This window comes from Lottia gigantea (assembly GCF_000327385.1).
Source record: "Lottia gigantea unplaced genomic scaffold LOTGIsca_62, whole genome shotgun sequence".
In the NCBI taxonomy this organism is placed as follows: domain Eukaryota; kingdom Metazoa; phylum Mollusca; class Gastropoda; family Lottiidae; genus Lottia; species Lottia gigantea.
Window position 1 is genome coordinate 1,388,521 of NW_008710115.1, and position 22,406 is coordinate 1,410,926.

The following is a 22,406-nucleotide window of genomic DNA, read 5'->3' on the forward strand; positions in this document are numbered from 1 at the left end:
TGTTCATCAGTCAATCTACGACAGTGATAGACAAGAGCACCTCAAATGCAGTAGTCCTGTGTGATAATCATCGAGTTGCGCAAACATCCCTCTTGATAGAGACAAAATCATCAGAGTTGTTTTGAGTGAAAGGGTAAAGGTTTAGTGCTAGTTACGTTTTGAAAATCCCTTTAAAAGGACATAGCAAAACAAAAGAAGTCAACATTTAGTACTGTTTTTAATAATAATAATTAGTGTAGAATTAATAAATAATTGAAATGAGATTAAAAAACCAATTTATTTACAATATCATTACACAAAACCTATTATATACAACGAGTTTTATTCGTAGAGAAAGTTATCAGACTGTGGCAGTGTACTGGGTTAAAAGTGTTCAGCGATAAAACATGTTTCTATCTGATTTATTTAAACTTCAGAGTTTTAAAGTGATTATACATAAGATGACTGTTATTAGCAAATTAACAAGCGACCTAATTTACTTATTAAGGCTACTAAGTAATACAATGATAAGTGAAATGACACAGTTTCTCGAATGAGTTTTATAAATTTATTTGTCGACCTTGAGGTGAGGTTTTTTGTGAGTAGTTTTTTTATCATTGACAGCTATGCTTAAAGTTATTGAGTAAGTATTTACAAAATTTACTAAAAGATTTACAAAATTTACTTACAAATATAATCTTGCTCACTTCAGATTTTAAAAAAGTTATTACAATATTTGTAATTAGGAATATACTAGAATACAATTTACTTAAAAAAATTAATTATAGATTGGCATTACCTCAAGTTAAAAATAAACACATGAGTATAAATAAGGAATAACATGAAATAAAAAATAGAAATATTCTATTCAACATTTAAACGTCAATGATATTTGGTTATCATAAAGATTGTTAATCAAGATATTAGATTAAGAGAAATAGGTTAAAACACTTTGTTGATTGCCTCGCAGTAACAAGGTTGGTGGGAGGTTATTTGTTAACATTTCTAACCATGCCATATATAACCCTGCTGGACAGGATACCTTTCTTGGTACAGGTAAAGTCCTGAAATACGAGATAACTTAGATGAAATCTGGACAATATTGAAATAACATGTCTATACTTTTTTGCTTAACAGACGTCAAGATATTGCAAACTTCGTGATCAGTTATAATTACACATGAAATCAAGTATAAATATATAATGTTCCACTTTTAGCCAAATTGAGAGTATGGATACTTACAATACTATTAATGAGGCTTTTGATGAATGTTCCAGTAGCTTCTCACGTAGTTTTATTTGCATATAAGTCTGGAAAAGAATTCATATTAAGTTTTGACACACTGATTTTGCTTTACAGAAAATACCAAAGCCTCATCGCCCCATCAGTTTTTCAAACTGATACTTTTTTCAGCATTTGAAATATCAATTTTCCTTTCTTCTGTCTGTGGCTGATTTTGATTTTTTGTTATGGGTCGGGGCAGATATGACAGAAATTCCATTTTGGTGTATAGCTCTCTAATTAGTATCAACAGAAAAGGGTGATCAACGTTGAGACTTACCTTCTGTTTATGAGCGACTAGGTCACTATCTGCTATCTTCCAAGGATAATCATAACCACTTTCATCATTACCCAGTCTCCATCTATATATCATCGACTCAAATTCTTTATAACTTTAAATGAATAATAGATATTGTAGTAAATAAACCGCGGTCCAATTTAGATGAAAAATTTTATTAGCATTAAGTCACACCCAATTTCAGATTGGGCTAATCAATTCAAATTTGGATTCGCAATTGTTAAAAGAATATAGGTAGCACTATACAATTTTCCGGATGTAGACTCGAGATTGAGAAATGTAGAGGAACAAGTGCGGCACAGGGGGGACGAGAGGAAGAAAGGGATTAAATAGAGACGGTTAATGAAGAGATTAAGGGGAGTAGAATGGAGAAACAGTAAAGGATTAGTAGAAAGTATAGTCAAACAGTATGGACAAAGGAAAGAGACCACAGTGGTTTCATGATTTCCACAGGATAAGGGTTCAGTTAAAGGAAGTACTGGAGTAAAGAAGTGGAGATTGGAGTGGACGATAGAAGTGATTTTGAAGCGAGAGAGAGTGTGTTAAGGAATGTGACGGTGATATTGCCTAGAAGCCAGGTCCATTGGATTTTAATTAGGATGGGTAGATAGACAGGAGGTAGACTGGGGGGTACTCTTTTAAATTGAGAGGTTCACGTTGTACCTCCGTGCATTGCTTCGAATTACAGTACTCCGAAGACTTATCATGGATCGACTACGTCAGTCTCTCCAAATAATGAGTCACTTTCGTTGCACAATCCCTAAAATTCGATTTAAAACATTTTCATAAAAAGTCTCAGTGGTCAAGTATAATTACAGAGAATTCCTTCCCTTGAAGCAAAACGTATGTAAAACGTTGCCTGGAGCGCTGATATCGAACAGGATGTAGGGTGTATGTATAGGGACATTATCGAATATCAGGCTGTAACGGATTGCCCTTACAAAAGTTAAAGTTAACAAAAGAGCATCTATAGTCAAATCATTACCTGGTACGTTTTGGTTTTCGTTTTAAATCGGGTATTACTGTTATACTAGTGTATTCTATTCTGAATTTATTCAATAGAGTTGCCATTCTGTAAAATAAAGACAAACGTGTTTAGGATTAAATTGATAATGATTTGAGAGGTTAAAAACGTCCGAGGTCAGATAGTTTCCCAACTTATTTCAAGTATGAAAATCTAGTGCAAAACCTTTTAGATAAGTTTCGCGTTAATAGGTGCAATTAAAATAAACCCATTCAATAAATAGGTCAATTCAAAATCACTCTTATCTTGTGTTAATGACAAAACGGCGGAAATCAATTGCACGATCGGCAATGGCGTCACTGAAGTCAAACATGTCTATAAGAAGGTCATGAAGTATGTAGTAAGTTGTAAAATTGCCTGTTAACTCACTTCTACCTATATATAGTCACATTTATCACCAAATTAGAACTTTTATTTGTAAGAAAAACAAAACGCACATCACGACCCAAAACACATCATCATTACAAATCATCATCGTCATTTCATTCCATAAATTGTTCAAATGTCACACTGTCAGGGTTAATGTTATTAGTCATCACATGTTCGACTATGCCAAACTTTCGTCTCTTGTCCAACCCTTCAGATTTTTACTTTCGATTCAAATTTTATAATCTGAACAGCGTTAGGCTGCTTAGTAGATCTGGAAGGTCAAAGGCCACAATAATGACCTTAAAAACTTAGCCCCAAGACTGTTTTTGTAAAATCAATATTGTTTCACTCTTGGTGAATTGCCAGGAATGCACCAAAGCCTATCACAAACACCAGCTAATACCCTTGTGCCCGCCATTGTGCTAATCATTGAGATTTCCGATACAAAATTAGGGAGCATCTTCCATATTTCTAATCAAATTACCTTTGATGATCTTCGTCCATGTTCTCCTTCTTTGTTCCAGCACAGAATACTCGAAGTTTACATGATTTATATTGTTTTCTGGTAGATAGTATATAGGGTATTAATAATGTCAAACCTACAATAAAATAAACTTTTAGTTGTATTTCATAGCTTCTGTGACTTGAAAGGTTTGAAATTTCCAGTCTATTACAAAAACGACCAATTTTAAAAGGTAGAGTCTTTATTGCTTGGCACCTTCAAAATATTTATTATCAGTTGCCAGTTAGCAAGTTTCCAAGGTACTCTATCTAAATTAATTCGTAATTGACATAAAGTGGTTGTGACCTTACTTATGCACGGAACCTCAAGGGATGCGAAGCATAAAGAGCACCAGTATTTACGACAATCAGAAAGGGAATGTTATGGTGATACATTTCACGAGAATTTAATCCAATTTTGACCAGTCTAAGTGAATGTGCAAGATTATTCCGTGCATTGTTTTTAAATTTCAAAGATACGTATAAAATTGGTGCAAAATGGTCTGATGTCATCAAAACTAATTCTTCATCTAAAATCTACTAAATGAACTCTTGTACATTGTATTTAAGGGGAAAGGATTTTGCACCAGGATATTTATACCTAATAACAAGAGTTCCATGTAACCCTATTGAACCAGAGTTCAAAACTTTAAATAGACATCATCAATTTATATAGAATGTCATTTAAAACAATAAAAAAATCACCTCCATCATCAAACAGCCACCAAACATCAATCGTTCCTTCTTGTTTCACCTTAAATCTATTACACGCCTTTTCTTCTTCCATAGATTTCATGTTCAAAAATTTCTTTCTTTGTTCTTTTTCGAAATCGGTTAGTTTGAGGTCATGGTTTAATTTTGTTTCCGGGTTATTTTTAGTTTGATTTGGTTCATTTGAGTTGTTCATTTCTTCCACTTCTGGTTCAAAATCAAACGCAAAATTTTCCTTTCCTTCATTCGTTTTGGTAAATTTTTGTAAGACGACATTTTCAGTTTTATCATTTTTGACTATTTTTGGACTGGGACTCCATTCGTCTGAATCTTCTTCATCAACTTCAATATCTGAAATGTAATTATTCCTCATATGAATAGTTCATTTGCAGCAAGTAATGTATTGTAGTTTTGAATTTCGAGGATTCGGGCTTTTAATTTTCAAACAAGCTTAGGAAATGTTGCGACTGTTTTTAACAATGTATCTGTTTTGTAGCTTTGAAAGAAGCCAGAACAATGAAAGTTGTTTTAGGTTTGACGGCGAGACTACATCTGTTCTACGATTACTTTAAAAAAATGAAAATGAAAATCTATTTTAAAGATGGATTTAGATTGATTTAACCAAGCAAATCAAAGGTCATGTTACTATCTACGTTTGATAAAATAACAAGTTGAACATCAGATAATCAAATAATAGATTAGCTTATTTCAAATTACAATTCATCATCGTTTCGACCTTACATCTAATTATAGACACAACCTTGTTGAAATTTAGCTGACATGGACACTTTAATTAGAAAGCTTATATTAGATATAATTTGATACTTTATAATATATATATTAATATATTAACATAAAATTAGCAATTTTAATCATATTTTCAACCAACAGTTTATTTAATAAGCCACAAGTGACACATTGGTGTAGAGAAGACTTGCGGCGGAATATAATGATGTGGTATTAATTGTGTTATGTTGGTCAATTTTTTCCAAATTATATTTTTTCAAACAAAACTGACGGTTTGAGAGGAAGGTCAAAACAAAAATTAACTGAGTTTTAATTGAATGTAACCCCCACTAATAACAAAATGTGTTTTAGTATATATTGAAGAGTCCGGTTTTAATTTGTTATAATATTTGTTAAAAATGTATTTCCTTGAAAGGTTAATACTTTCATAAAATAAGCCAATATCCGAATTTTTATTTTTACCAATCCAATACATTTTACATGTATTTTTTAGTGTGTGGAACATTTATACATTTGCCCATTTGTGTCAATTACTTAAAGGACGGTAGCCTAGAAATTTCAATGAGACTTAAAAAATTCCCAGGGCGAAATATTCGTGAATTTACACTTACCCGAGAGACTACAAAACACCAACGGGATTTTAGCATTTGTCAATATTCTGAAGACTACGCTACCATAATTGATGCCAATACTGTAGCCAAATTCCAAAACCTATTGAATTTAGTTACCTAATCAAAAATAAGTTGATAGAAACTATTTGGTCATTACATTGTAGATAATTCTACCTTGAGTTTATTGTATTACCTTCATCTGAACTTTCAACAAGTTCAACATCATCTATAGATTCATCAGTTTCATCGAGGAAATCATCAGGTATTTTCTGTACATCTAAACCATCAGGTACTCGTAATATACCAACACCATACTTCAGATCAAAGGCATCACTATAATGATAAAAGAAAACTTAACTTAACTCTTTTAAACGTATTACCTCTTACTTCTATTCAAATTTTTAAACTTAATTATAATGATTCCTGTTCACTAGTGGAATTAACCGGTTGTCAAAACAATGCGACAGAATCTCTCTAGACTAAGTAATTTTGAAAGACGTTTAGAAATATTTTTCAATCATTACTTAGTTTAATAGATATAACTCTTAGTGACAACTTGTTTTTTTTTTAAAGTTCTGTTCTGTAATATTTTTATTTCTGAAAAGTCCACCTAAGGAATATGTACACTTGTTGACTAAGTTTGAGACATTAAATCTTATGTCCATTGTAAGAGGTGATATTCCTTGAAGATAATCTGACGATCATCTGATGTTGACCTGGACACAATAACGGAATACCCAGGTGGAATTTTGAACATGACGTCGAGACAAAGGTTGTTTCACTGCAATCAATGTACGTGTATATTGTATCTACATAATTATGATATGTCAAATACAATTAAACGATCGTTGGGTAAAATTTATGTCAAAGCAATTTTAAACTGAACACAAAGGACAAATATTACAATGCATTTGATATAGATCTATCAACAAAATAAACACTATATAAATGTAATTAGTAAAAGATAATTTACCTAATGACATTAAAATAACAATCTACCGCTCTGGGGTCATCTACCTGCCAATCATTCTTGTAGCCTAGTATCAATGTATTAGGTCGTAGTTTCCCCATACCTTGACACTGTAAGATATAAACAAGGATATGGGAAGCAAATCTTTTGGACATCTTAACAGCGGTAAGGGTCTTACATATGAGAGTGATTGGGTGTTAATGAATAAGACCCAAAGAAGAACTGTTTTTATTAGAGCAAATATCATAAACCTCCCAAATATAGTTACGGGAGTTAAGCAATTATCAGCTGATAGAGCTTTAAGAATTCTTTACGATGTATTGCCTTATCAGCTGATAGAGTTTTAAAATTTTTTACGATATATTGCCTTATCAGCTTATAGAATTCTAAGAATTCTTTATGATGTATTGCCTTATCAGCTGATAGAGCTCTAAAATTTCTTTACGATGTAGTGCCTTATCAGCTGATAGAGTTCTAAAAATTCTTTACGATGTATTGCCTTATCAGCTGATAGAGCTCTAAAAATTCTTTACGATGTATTGCCTTATCAGCTGATAGAGTTCTAAGAATGCTTTATGATGTATTGCCTTATCAGCTAATAGAGTTCTAAAAATTATTTACGATGTATTGCCTTATCAGCTGATAGAGTTCCAAGAATTCTTTATGATGCATTGCCTTATCAGCTAATAGAGTTCTAAGAATGCTTTATGATGTATTGCCTTATCAGCTAATAGAGTTCTAAAAATTATTTACGATGTATTGCCTTATCAGCTGATAGAGTTCTAAGAATGCTTTATGATGTATTGCCTTATCAGCTAATAGAGTTCTAAAAATTATTTACGATGTATTGCCTTATCAGCTGATAGAGTTCTAAGAATTCTTTATGATGTATTGCCTTATCAGCTGATAGAGCTCTAAGAATGCTGTACGATATATTGCCTTATCAGCTGATAGAGTTCTAAAAATTCTTTACGATGTAATGCCTTATCAGCTGATAGAGCTCTAAAAATTCTTTACGATATATTGCCTTATCATCTGATAGAGTTCTAAAAATTCTTTACGATGTATTGCCTTATCAGCTGATAGAGATCTAAAAATTCTTTACGATGTATTGCCTTATCAGCTGATAGAGCTCTATTTGTGAGAATGACAATACTGGAAATAACACAATTCTAAATTTTTGCGTTTGTGAATTACAGGAGAACTAAACACCGCGCTTTACTTCCATAAAATGGTGCGAATAGCCATAGCGAATAGGATAATTGTCCATCATATGAATAAATATATAATCCAGTACCTGAAGCAAGACTTGTGCGCCATATCTTATATTTGGAGAAGCTACACTTGTATAAAAAGATTTAATGTCTCGACTTTTGAACCATTTATAAGCAGCAGTTGATCTTAATCGTCCAACATGTTCATACATATCACCCTGAAAGGATAAATTAAAAAAAGAAATAAGGAATTGGTAAGGTTGCCTGGGACCTTCCAATGCATTCATGCTCTCACATTGGACAAGGCTTTGCTTCAATGGTATAACTACAGTCAAACTTGTATTTAGCATGCAGTCAAGTATATGCTAAAAAGTGGCTGCTTATTAAAGTGCGGCGCTAAGCAGGGGTTCGTGCACACAGTTAATAATGACAAATTGATATTTGGTCATTACATATTGTAACTTCTTTTACATCCATTTGGCATATTATTTACAACATCAAATCAAATGAAGCAGGACACCTAAGGCAGCTGTCATAGAATATACAAGTATGTTAGAAGCCTACTCTTCCACTTGCAAGGTAATTCTTACCAGAAAGACATGGCCACATATCATTAAACTTTGTTTCTTTGTTATAGTTGATACAAAATCAACCAGAGCTGGTCTGTTTCTAGGGTAACCTGTCAATACCAATATCTGAGGTCTGCAAATTATAGAGAATAATAATTATTGTTTGTCTGAGGAAAATTACATTAGAATTCCATCGCATATGTCATTATAAGAAGTTGTTCAACCAGCAAACCACCAAGAACCACATAAATCTAAAATGGTTCCTCACCTGAAGTTCTTCACATGTTCCTCAACATTAGTCAGTTTCATAGTAGCTTGTAAAGCATCTTTATAAGCATGGGCTTGAGATGAAGATCCCCAGTTGACATCTAAAAATAAATTATTTTGAGTTTGGACCAATTTGTTTGTCATGTAGCATTTTAAAGTTGAATTAAGTTAAGTTGCCCTCAAGTATTTCAGAAAGCAGTATGGCTTAACCAATTATTGTATATAAATACAAAACATTCTATTTTTATGGCAAAGGGGTGCAACTTGTTTCTAAAACCGTGGTCAATTCAGCCGGCGACCAGTGAGCTAGACTACATATTTGATAAGGTCTTCTGGAGTCAACACCATGTAAGAAAATTACCGAAAGATAAGTTAATCAAACCCATTCAGAAGCCCTTACCTGTGACTTAAAAATATTAACAGGGATAGACTAATGATGAACGAACGCACACAAAACGTTTATAAAAAGTATGCAAGAACACGGACCATAATTTCTTTTAAGATCAGGTGAGAGGTCATAAGTTGCAAAGTATATTGTCATTGATAAACTGTATGCACCAACCTGGTTTACGATGTTTGAGATAAATATACAGAGCTAGGATGATAACAAATGATACAAGAGCAGCCCACCAGTTTATCAAAAACATAACACCAACACATAACATAGCTCCCATTAAACTGATCCATTTATTATAGAATTTAAACGCTGGGCGGAAACCTGAAAAAGATTTTCTTTTAGCAAAATTGAGGGGTTGGGGGATATGGTAATGTATGTGTGGTATTTTAAAATAGTTTATTCATATCTTGATAATTTTTGGATCCAATGATACAGGATGTTCGTCATTTACATTAAGTTTAGTGAACCGAAATCAGATAGAGCTCTTATGGAAACTTGCTGGTGACATGACTTTTCAGATATCAAACGGACTAGAGATCCTGTAGCTGAATAAGTGTCTACGTTTTTGTATCATCCGTTTCCATCCGATAGACGTTGGACTAAAAAAGGATGAATTTTTGTACATAACGCACATCACATTAATTCATTGCAGTTTTTGAATAAAAAGAATGTAGTATTTATTCTACAGATCGAGGCATTTTGAAAGGCTTTTCAATTTTATCATTTTATTCAGACCAATTTGACCTATTTCATACATTCTTATATAAAGTGATCATTTGCATAATGATTATTCTATGAACATATCAAATTATCTTTAAAATCTCTAATTTATGCTGAAATGATATGCCATGTTTTATAATTTTGAATAATTTTTGGGTATATTTCAATCCGTCCCACTATGTCTTTTTGTCAAAATTAGATTAATAAATGCATATGAATTTTTAAAGTCCAGATACTTTTTAATTTGGAAATTTGTGAAATTCAGCGTTCATACTTTTTTATGCCAAAAAAAGACAAATAATGCAGAGTGATCTTTCTGCAATTTTCTGGTATTTTTTGCACCTGTCAAAGGAAATAATTTCTCCATATTGCTAGAATCACTGTCTGTATTTTTCTCTAATAATCGTTGTACTTGACCTTTGACTACATACAGGAAGACTAGATTAGACAAAAAGGTTAAATTTACCTGGAGTGTTAGCGAACGAGGCATCAAAACAAGAAAAGTTAATTAAAGCGTAGGCCATTAAGAAGAAATTTGAGATGATTGGAGCAATGATATCTAAAGCACCTGCAAATAAAAATGATCCAGTTTATAATTACATTGGTTTCCACATCTTTTAATTTATATGAACATATTTCAGCGACACCAATCTAAACTTCGAATAGACTATAAGTGAGTATTCAAAGAGTTCTCACAAAATAAGTTTCCTTTTTGCATCAAAATAAGAACCATTGTTCATTAATTGTGGCAACGCCAGTCTTCCGAGACTGGGGTAAAAATAGGGGACAAAATAACTGAATGGGGGTCAACTGTCAAGTTTGAGATACAAATGGAATCAAATTTGTTTGAAATTAAATGGGGTGCAATTCGGGCCAAAGACTTCTTTTTACGTTCATTAAGAAGAAATTGTAAAACTATTTGTTAGCATAGTAATGGATAGGGCTCATATCGTGCAATTGTCGTTCAAATGCTTAATCGTATCAAATTTCCCCAAAAATTGAAGCGAATTACAACGTATAAAAACTAATTGACCATGAACGCAAAGTCAGTTGGAATATTACAGGTCCATATCAAGAGATAATCTTACACTTATAACGTGTTTCAAATCACCTGAAATCAAGTAAATGCCAAAAAATCAAAAAAAAAATCTGTATTCAAACTCATCCTAAATTATCCAGATTGCATTTAAATTGAAGTTTTTCAACATATTATACACTACCTATATCACGTTTCATCATAAATTACACTATTGTTGAGGATTGATTACTCACCATGGGAATAAAATATAAACTAGATTTACTGCATGAGTGATATTGAAAGACTCAGTTAATATATATTAATATTAACTAAATAGGCATGTAATTATAAAGTATGATTACATTTTTATATAAACAGCTGTCTATAAAAAGAAGTTGAATATTATTACACCAAAATTAACATTTCGATGTATTTTTTAAAGATAACTAACGTTTAAATCATATTTCAAACGTTGACGAGTCTGATTTCAACATAGTCATTCAAAGGTCAATTTAATCTCAAATTTGAGTAATGTCATTCGATTATTTAGTCTAATTCCTTAACGGTACCCCACCTTTATGAGTGACCAACAAATTAAATATTTTAAACTTGGCCAAAATGATTTATTCTTCATAAAGTGGCCTTTCCTGGTGTCATTAGTATACAAGAGAATCCCTCTATAATCCAATAATTCCATAAAACTAAGTAATAATTCATTAAACTAAATAATTTTGAAACATGCTTAGAAGCGTGTTTCAATAATTATTTAGTTTAATGGATATATTTCCTTATACAGAGATTTTATTCTTTAGTCATGGCAGCAACTGATGAATATATAAACTTTTTGACCCAGTTTGAGATTTTCAATTTCAAGCCCATTCTAAGTGGTAGTATCCTTTAATTAATTTATTCCTGTTCACCTAGATATATAGTATAGATAGCACACACAGTGCAGATAAGTCCGTGACAAGGGACCAGGGATGCCGTGTGCCAATTGGTCTATAGCTCGTCATTCTTGCGATAAACTAGAAAACAAACATAATAGATTCGAATGGTCAGAATTCATCCTTCCCCTAATCAAGCCTCGGGCCTAAAACAATCATCGGTATGAAAGGGGAAGTTTATGTTGTTGCTGGTAAGAAAACCGCAGGAGGTAATTATGGTATACGGTTTCGACCGTGTTCAATAAGTTCATTTGAATTGCTTATGTGGTAAGTCTATATTAGAATTCAATCTCATCCCATACCCAATAGCCTGGTTCAACGACCTCTTGCCAATTAGTAGTGAATTCACAGTCATTGTATTATTTTCCATTTTTACTTTACGCTCCTATTGGGAGAGTTTACTTTGCTCGTGCCTCTCCGTTCATTTTCCAAACAACCCCATTTCATAACCAATAGAGGTCTTAATATCGGAGTCATTTGTCAACAGCATAAGATGAGCTTTTGTGAATTACATGATATAATAATCAGTTCTAGGACAGTAGTGACAGATACTCACCGATACATGTTACACCAATACAAATAGCAAATGTCAAGAAATAACCTCTTCTGGGTTCACCAGATTTACCAAATCCTTTGGCAAAATAATGAATATATGGAAACAGCTTATCTTTTCCTAGAGCCTGAAATAAGAACATTGATAAGAGTGGGTGTATTGTATCTATGATGTGGAACATTATAGGAAGAAAATTCTAAGGGAAGTTAAGGAATAATGTCATTATCGTATTCAATGCTCATCCTGAAAGGATTGGTGTGGGTTTTAAAAGCCAACCGCCTACCGCTGCCAACCGGCATACCGGAGTGACAAAAAGGCGCTAAAATGAGCATGGTTAAATTTAAGGATAGTAGATTTTCAAACTACAACACGAAACTATTCAATTCGGTATGCCGGTCGGCAGCGGTAGTGTCAACTTGATGTTTTTTTTCATTCTTCACAATAATATGTGAAGTATGTAATTATGTAAATTATGTTAAATTATGTAATTTTAACATTTTGGTCGTTAAATATGTACATACAATTAAAATACACAAAAACTATTGTCATAAATATACATAAGGAAATACGTCAACCGACGCCTTACCTGGAAGACTTTAGGCGCACTGACCATACTAGCTAATGCAGATGATAATGTAGCCGAGAATATACCAGCTGTAATCAGATGTCTGAAGGCTGATGCTACTCCCACGGCCTGCAATAAACAGATTTAATTTCAGTCACATAGGAAGCCAATAAATGAAAAGGACAGAGAAAAAGGTATTGATAATGTCATTCTCTCACTCCGTCACAAGGTATCTGCTGCACGTATTTGTGTTTTCAAACAATCCTCTGTAAACGACAGATATTTTCAATCTAAGATTGGAATAAAATTATAAGTATTTGGATTCTGCTGAAAAGAGAACAGTTACTGAACTAGCATTGGCTGTACTATAAACAGCATTTACTTACAGCATTGTCATTATGAAGACCATATGGACATGTTGCGTTACTGCATTGACTAACAATATCTATTGTTAATTCTGAGACATCCGTTAAATTATACTCTACCATACCAACAGCATCCCGTAACATACTAGATCCTATACACCATACCATCCCCAGATATACTAATGATGTTAGAACGATAGCTAGAAACGTTCCTTTCGGTATGGCTTTTGATGCATTCTGAAAATATATACAGTACGGTGTATGTGTTTCAAGTTCTGGTGGTTTTGTTGAGCTATAGACGCATGTTTGGAGTCAAAGTTATGACCAGCAATGCCAGAAGAATGCTTTGGGTCAGGAGGTGTCCAAAATATCACGAGTAAAACTTACATACCTTTAAGTCACCAGAGATGTTGGCACCAGCAAGGATACCAGTTGCAGCCGGAAAAAATATCGCAAAAACAGAGAAGAAATTATTATCTCCCCGGAAATCAGGATTGAAATTGTCATAAAACAGCTGATCTGAAATGAACAAACCACATCTTTCTTGATATTCTTTTTAGAGTCATTCTTAGGCCAAATACTTTTGAAGTCCACGAGTGCCGATAGCAGGGCAGGATACGGTAACTCCTTTGGAACGCTTGATACGAGTGATACAACTTCAGTTTCGGTCAGTTTTTGGCTACATGACTTTATTTGGTAATTTTTGTGGTAATGATAACTCTTCTGTATTGCAATGAATTTTATTTTCGGCATCAGTCCAGTTTTATCCGCCTCTCGTATTTCTGTGGATCTAACGTATACTCAAAATATCTCTGGAGGCCACAACCACTTTCATTTACCTACCTGAATATCCATAAAATCCTTTCAATTTCTGTTCGTTTGATGCTGGTAAAAGAGAACCAACAAAATAGTTTACTATAGCTGCTAAAAGAATAAATAACAACACGAGCTGAGCCTGAAAAAGTAAGAGTAAAATATATGTTTTTTATATATTATCATCCCAACCACACTGGTAAGATCATGCGGACGTTAACTGTGAATGAGGCTCTGGTAGACTGGCTATTCAAAGAATCAGATCAGTCATACTGGCTTAACAATAATCATATCAATATATTTAATTCACTAAATCAGTCACGTGCGAACAACGTTGTTATCAACTGAACGGCAACAAATTATTCCAATCACCCTGGTTGAAATTAGAACTGATAAGCAGCTGTTAGAAACTGGCGGCATCTGAGATTTTGTAAGTCTTCACAGAGCTCAAGTCGACTAAAATGGGCATATCTCTGAATCTCCAAGCAGAAGGCGTTGAAAATCCAGTCGTTCTTCGATCTTAAGTTCAAGCTTGAAGAGATACTACAGACCCACCTTTGCTTCAAAATCCAATCCAATTAGAACAATGGCTAGAATTAAAAACGATACAGCACATCCTATTATTCTTACATCATGTAACTCATTACCAGTTATCATTACCCCGTGTTCCTGTAAATATACAATAGCATCCATATATGTTACTGTAAATACACAATAATATCAACCTATGTTACTGTAAATATAAAATAATATCAACCTATGTTACTGTAAATATAAAATAATAGTTACATCATAACACTGTTTTGGTCTAAATGTACAATCTATATCATTATACTGAGTTACTGTAAATATACAATAATATACGATAATATTTACATAATGTTACTGTTTTTGTAAATACACAACGATTTTTACATAAATGATACTGTAAATATACACCGTGTTACTGTTAATATACAGTTAAATATACACCATAACACTGTGCTTGTGTACATATATCATATAGTATTTAAATCATTACACCATGATACCGTAAATATACTACTTGCATCATTACTTCGCATTCATGTACCTAGACCCGACTTTATTTGTCCCATCGGGATGACAGGATGCTTTTTCAACATCGGCGCCAAGGTTTTAGTAAGATTGGAAATCGGGTAGAGGTACTATCGTGACCTATGTCGAGATCAAATCCAGACCACTTCGTGACGTTCACCGTAACTACTTTCAGTTTCAAGAATTAAGTCAGTATTCTCTCGTGTCACGATCACATTGGACAAATTAGTCATAGAAAAGTTGAAACATTAAATAATGAGGAATTGACAACAAGAATACATTTGCGTCAACTATGTGTCTCGTGAGGTTTTAACCTTTTTGGACTTTAGAAAACAACAATTTTAGCTTCACTGTTCTGTACCCAATCAATAAATGAAACCCTACGAGAAACATAGTATTACAAAGTAGTTAGCTGGTCGTGGATAAGGGGAGGGTTTCGGAATGTAATACAAAAGTTGGAGAACAGTTTTTATAAAAGAAATGATTATCCGCTTATGAGTTCTCTTAGCAGTTCAATTCATTTTATTAAGTATGGCCGTTCATAGTTCGAAACTTCGAACCACTCTTACGCTTCTGTTAGATAGGACGATTCTCCAAAAATCAGATCGTTGTAATATCAATAGGATCTAAATAAAAAGCTTAAGGTTAGTGAACCGTCTATTGTCTAGGATTTGTGTTTTAAAATGACATATTTACGATGCTAACATATTGTCGTGAAGAGTAGATTTATAGCTGGTTGTCTAAATTCACTTGTAAAGAAATTAAAAAGATATGAAATAGTATTACGAGACGTAGATTGAATGTTAAGATATCGGCTTCGACTACCGTAGTCATATTTTTTAGTGAAAACAATATTGGTTTCTATATTGACAATTTAATTATATGTCTCGTTCCTCGACTTTAACCTTAAGGCATCGTGTTACCAACAAGCTTGCAATCTCATTGAAATTAGACCGAACTTTCGTTCCGTTTTATTTAACTTTTACATAATAACCACTTCAGTTAGGGTCTAACGACAGCTCTCTTGAACGTTCGTCAAATTAACCTTTTGACCTAACCTGCTCAGACTTTTTCAACGACACAATTCACCTACGTTTTTTTATTACGTCTTTTATTTTAAAACCCGCTGGTATATATCATATCATTTAGATTGTCTCATAATAAACAATGGATATGGTATGTTAAATAAACAATACATTGTTTACAGGTAAACCTTTTAACTTAATTTTAAAACTTCAAGACACATTAGATATATTCTTAATATTGTATCTTACATTACATTGAAGTGTTGACTTATACTTTTAGGCTGTATTTTGGGCTAATAATACGGATAAAGCCATGCAGTGTGCAAAAGGGAAATATATTGGCTTTGACCTTCAGAATTATCTATATTTGGAACTTACCCACATTAGGTCTTTGACAGTTTCAGCAAAACCAACAATATACATAGCAGCTGCTACAGCATTAGCAAGAGAGAATACAACACCAATAGCACCACCGAATTCTGGTCCCAAACTCCTTGATATCATGTAATATGCACCACCTAATCAACAGGGACAGATAAAGTGATGATACACAATAGCAAGTACCACATTTTGAGGGAATTGTTTGTTGTGAGAATTGATCAAGCATACATATGTAAGTACAGGGGGGTTTGGGTGTCAGAGTTCACCTAATCATTTCAATTTTTCAAAAGTATTCTCGGGAAGACGCTCCAAAGAGCTGCCGAATATGAATCTCAATCTCGACAGCCGACGCCACCAAAATACTCAAATATCTGCCAAATGGGGTACAAAGCAATGAATGTAAATTGAATAATATAGGGTCACAAAACCATACCTCCTTTAACTTCACCATTGGTACATATTGCTGACATAGACATGGTAGTAATAGCTGTTACAAACGATGATAATAATATAATAAGGGAGGCAAATCCAATACCAGCTTGTCCTGTTATCCACGTTAATCTTAGAAACAACATTACACCAAATATATTTAATACACATCGTACCTAAACAAAACAAAAATAATGTCTGTTAATTTCTGACAAGAATAAATAAGTTTTCCTTGCAAAAGTCATTGCATGCGCATTTTGTTCTTGTTGGCTTGTAATTATGAAATTATTTGTGGCAGGCTATTTTTTCAAACGATGTAAAATTTGAGTGGAAAAGTTAAAGGAAAGATAGACTACTGTTCGGATGTTTGTGCAGCTAAAACACAACAAGATATATTCAAATATCGCTGAACATAACATCTTGTGAATCAAGTCCTTTTCCAGATTCTAGGACATACATCATGACTCCATGGCGTCTGAACAAAGTTTCCATTTATTGAAAGAAATGAAAAATTGCAAACCCAACTTACCAGAACACCTTGAATCCAGCCCATTTTGGCTGATTCAGATTGAGCCCCTTTTTCAATGTCCAAGTCATCATCATCATCATCGTCTTTGAGGTCATCACCTATTGCTTTACCTGGTTTCAACAACTCCTACAAATATATAATATGTATACATTGTGTTCAAAACTATCTGAAATCATAATATATGTGTATTACTGGTATTTCAAGTATTCTATCCAACCTGATAGGTTCAGGGAACCAAGAAATTCATCCAGAAAAAGTTAGATTAATCGTCACCATAACGTCTTCAATGTGACTAAAAAAGTTAGATACATAACGTTTTTTTTATATCAAGTCATAATTTAGAAACAGTTGGCAATCATAATAATAATAATTATTTGTTCAATATATTGATAATGGTTCGTTGACGTTCAATTTTTATTATATACCTGCATTGGATATTAAACCGAAAATCACAAAAATATATATTAATCTTAGTACGAAAGTACAAACTGTATGGACTTTCAGGATGGTTGAAATCGAAGTTGCTAATTGCTAGGGTGCACAAAGTTAACAGAGAAGCTTTTTAAGGGATGTCCATTCCCCGGATAGCTACAAATCTTGTTTCATAGCATTTGAATAAATGACATTCTCCTTAAAAAAACTGGGGCAAATACTGTGATGATGAATTATTATAAATAAAGAAACTAGACAAGGTAACGACTTACTTGTTGTCTTAGTTGATAGAGGGTTGGTCTTTGTTTAAAATCATAATATGCTCCAGCAGCATCCCTGTAATTCTCGGCATTAGGAAAACATTCATAAGGATCTCTAAAAGTCTTGTCTGATTGGAAACTGGCACGACTTGCCTGACTGTAGCAAGAGAACACTGATATTCTGTGTTGTTTAGGACCAGAATAATTATATGGAAAGGCATCATTAGAATGTAGAGAATAATAACTACTATTTCCTTGAATAATCTCAGGGTGTTCATGGATCATTACCGTTGATCCTTTCCTACTCGGAACAACCATTTGTGTCGGTCCACTTTGCTCAGAGTCAGCTGAATATGCTGAGGTCTTACGGAATCTCTGAGGCCTTTTTTCATAAACCGGATGTACTAGAAACCTGGAAGGTTTGTTGTCTTTTTCCTTATCAAATTCTGTATAAAGCGAGGAAGGAGTTTCAGTGTCGTTTCCCGAATCATTTTCAGGAGGCGATATGGTGATTCTTATTCCTAACTCTGGATATTTATCATCAGATCCTGTTTCTTCCTCTTCGGTGATTGTTCCAATTTTAACATCTTCGTTGTTTAAACCATTCACTATGGCCTGTTTTCTCTGCCGCTTATCTTGGTTGGTCTGCTGTGCCTCTGTTGTAGACTTCTCGCTGGTATTTTCGACTACCATTCTGCCACTTGCATGGGTAAAAGAAATTCCAAATTTCCAAGTCACTAGGCAAAATGTTGACTTCCCTTACTACGACACAGTGAACGTTAATGAAGGAATACCCAATGTTAACAATTGTAATTTTAATATATTTATAGACAATGTGACGTCACAAGAATAGGTACATATAAGTGTAATAAATGACAGAAAGATAATGACATTATGACATTGTTCATGGTACATGTAGACTTCATTATCCAGCCCTTTGTCAAATTCCACCAACTTCATCAGAGAATAAAACACATTTCACGATATACATCAGTGATTTTAGACATTTCAGAATTTTTGTTAAATGATTTAGACGATGATTGCAACAAATATGTTTATCTCGGAGATTAATATGTTGTACATCTCCCTCAAGCCATTTTTAAATGAATTTCAACATAATTATGTCTTATTTAACAATTCAAATGGTGCACAAAGGTAGCTCAAGGCCGAGTGATTGACGTTTGGAACCATTAAAAATGCTATTTACCTCTGTGACGTTCTTAATTTGCGTCAGATGCAATTTCCAAGAATGTTTCTCTTCTATTAGCAAGAGTAATTTGTTTTGCAGTAGAAATTTGCGTTGATGCACAAACTTTAAACAGGTTGACAAATATCAGTTGATGACGATATTCTTACAAAGAAAAAAATACTAAATTGTTGTGGTAAAATCTCCATTCACATTAAATGGTTAAAGAAGCAGTATGCTAACATTTTCATTATTAAAAAATACATTTTACCTTGATAGAACTGAATGTGTTTTAAATACACTAATAGTTAAGTAAGCAGCTCAAACTAGTTTTGGTTTTGGGTCATAACGCATCGATATTTTTAGTTGAGAACTTTAGAATGTATGGAATTTTTAGGAATTGAGCTGAATTTTTCTTAGATTCTGAGAAATAGACATATTGCTCTATAATTTTGCTTAAATCTGCACGATGGCCTAGATAAATAGGCATATGTGCTTTATGGAACGATGGCAACAAAATCAGCTTACATTTGAACGATTTAATCTAGTTTAGATTAACTTTTGAATAGATTCCTTTTTACTATTTGATGTAAACAATATTGCAATGTTTTTTTTTTGTAAATATAGACACTTGTGTTGAGATTGATATATAATTCATACAAAACAAATTTGACATGAAGGATGTCTTTTAACATAACTAAACCAAATCTGTCACAATGAGCCCATGTCAAATCTATTGCCCTTGTTATTTGTTGATATGTATCTTTGTTAACTGTTGAGAAAATTCTATCGTTAAAGAATATAAGCATAAAGACCTACATGGGGAATCTTTCAGATTTCAAATAGAAACCAGATCCGTATCTAGAGTCTTTTTGCTATGAGGAAAAAAATTATGTTGTCTTCCATTACAAGGCTTTTGGTAGGCCACCTTTACCATAATCGTCAAATAAGCCGTGTTTTTATTTATGTTATCCATATTTTTAATTTTTCATACAAACTGTGTTCTTTTATTTCATTCTTATTTTTCGTCAAATTCGACAGGAGGCATTTACTTTATTCTTATTCTTCACATATATGAGTTGGTTTTTTTTTGTTCGAAGCAAAATCGCGAATCCATGCTGCCAAAGCGAGGTTACATTTCTTAAAATTAAAATATTAAAATGTTTTATGGGCGACATCATAGTATTTTTGACAAATATCTCAAAACCGTGTCTTTTATCACTTTTATCAACTAATAATATGATATGGAATCTTATTTTGTCAACTTTGACCTATATTTGAAATATAACCTACAGTTAATAATAACCCTGCAGAAGAAGATTCGGAGAATGTCAAGTTTTCATGTGTCGAATCAATGTGTTTTGGGTCTCTATAGTCATCCGGACAATGTTGCGCAGGTGGTGCTCATGTGACCTCTGCACTTTCCAAGCATCCAAAACCACCCGTCTTCGCCTTTGATGAACTTTGTACTTAAGTCCACTGAAAGAAGTAAAGTTTCGATCTGTGATAGATTGGGACATTTTCAGTTGTGGGGTTGTGGATTTCTTTCTAAGAACGGATCAAATATAGATGTGTATTATCAAAACACTTTAAGATATCCAGAAGAGACTAATTTTAAAACCTTGACGTGATATTTGTAAACAGCACACATTTTGCGCTGTACACTTAGTGAGCCAAACCAAAATATCTGCATTGCAAGTATTCCCATTCTGAACATATTATCCTTAATTGACAAATATCAGAAAGCGTTTTTAATTTTTTTGCTCTTGGACATAATGTTTTAAAACTATTGAACAACTATAAGTAAGAGCTTTATTTGAACCTACGTTTTTCCTTAGATAATCAAATATTCTATCTCACATTGGGGATAATTTTATTACCTATATGTTTACTTGTTGTCAGGTTCATCTAAATTACTTATCATAGTTAACGGTGTCATAGGAGTGGATTCACCCCCAGGCTAGGCATATATTGGAAAATAATTATACCTCTCTTAATCAAGATATCACTTTTACTCTCTTTTAATCCTCAAATTAACATCGATACGGAATTATCGGTCATAGATAGGCCTAGAGTAGTAACAATTCAACATACGTCATTTTACCTTACATAAAAAAAATATCCACGCAACACTATTTAAAATTTTTAGGGAAGGGGCTATTTTTTTTAATTTCACCAGTCATAAGTTTAAAACTAGTCCACAAAAGGTTATTGGATATTATGTATATTAATAATTGGTATGATGGATGCCTCTGCTAAAGTTAAACCACTGGGCCAGAGAATGAAAATGCCGCGATACACATATTCTATCTAAGAAATAATTGATAATAATTACAGAGAAAATGTCAATCTGGCATTTTAAGTGAAGCAAAAGAAAACGAACCAGAAACAGTAAGGTATTTTAGTAATTGACTGATTCTAGATCCTTTACCTAGCGTAAATAAATTCTAGAGCATTGAATATCTGTGAGCAAATGAACTGCTCAGATGATAATATGGTGGTCTTAAAATGAAATTACAAAGCAACCACACCACATAATTAAATCTATGCTGATTGTTTGAGAAAAATAAGACAAGCACTTGTATTTTGGAAGAGTGATAGATTTATGGCTGTTTTCAAATCGCACGGTAATTATTTAGTAGAACAATGGCAAAATGCAGTAACTCCAATAATTGCCCAAAATCAATTTTTTGAACATTTGGAATTAGAATTTCCAGCACTTTTTTTTAGGATATATCCTAACAATCACTGAACAATATTTATTGTAGGTAGGTGACAAAAGGCAGTAACTCAACTTGAATATATTTTCGATTTAAAAAGGCAGTATCTGCTTATATATATATATATAGGAAATATGTGACAAAGCAAAAAGGCAGTAAGTGTGATGAAAAGTTTAAAGTGCAGTTTTTTCAAAATGTACAAAAATGTCTTTGCTGCCTTTTGCCATTGTAGGGCTGAACTGTGAATGTTTTTCTTTCAGTTCTATACGCCTAAAATTACGCAATAGATTCTGAATTGACAAATTCAGTCATGGGGTGATATCAGGAGTTCCAAAACGGTTAGCATGTCGCAATTTGAAGGCAAGATGAATTGATATAACAATTAGCAGCCACATTGCCCCTATCTACATGGACTCCAAATAAATAGTATTGATAGCATCAAACTTACTCTGCTGTTTCACAAACAACATTT

The 22,406-nt window shown here is 33.1% G+C and overlaps 2 protein-coding genes across 2 annotated transcripts; both read right to left on the bottom strand.

Moving 5' to 3' along the window:
- Positions 1 to 907: 907 nt before the first annotated feature.
- On the bottom strand, positions 908 to 17,360 carry LOTGIDRAFT_166954 (hypothetical protein; the record flags this gene model as incomplete). Its single annotated transcript, XM_009064412.1, has 22 exons — positions 908 to 1,043; positions 1,222 to 1,289; positions 1,541 to 1,652; positions 2,544 to 2,630; positions 3,436 to 3,550; positions 4,158 to 4,206; positions 5,797 to 5,854; positions 6,495 to 6,601; positions 7,789 to 7,923; positions 8,296 to 8,407; positions 8,543 to 8,642; positions 9,104 to 9,259; positions 10,125 to 10,226; positions 12,177 to 12,300; positions 12,760 to 12,867; positions 13,125 to 13,340; positions 13,495 to 13,622; positions 13,947 to 14,058; positions 14,472 to 14,585; positions 16,376 to 16,515; positions 16,812 to 16,983; positions 17,337 to 17,360. 22 exons carry the CDS (start codon positions 17,358 to 17,360, stop codon positions 908 to 910), a joined length of 2,475 nt encoding a protein of 824 aa, XP_009062660.1.
- Positions 17,361 to 18,040: 680 nt separating this feature from the next.
- On the bottom strand, positions 18,041 to 18,721 carry LOTGIDRAFT_166955 (hypothetical protein; the record flags this gene model as incomplete). Its single annotated transcript, XM_009064413.1, has 1 exon — positions 18,041 to 18,721. A coding segment is annotated over one exon (681 nt), but the record flags the coding sequence as incomplete, so codon positions are not given.
- Positions 18,722 to 22,406: the final 3,685 nt, after the last annotated feature.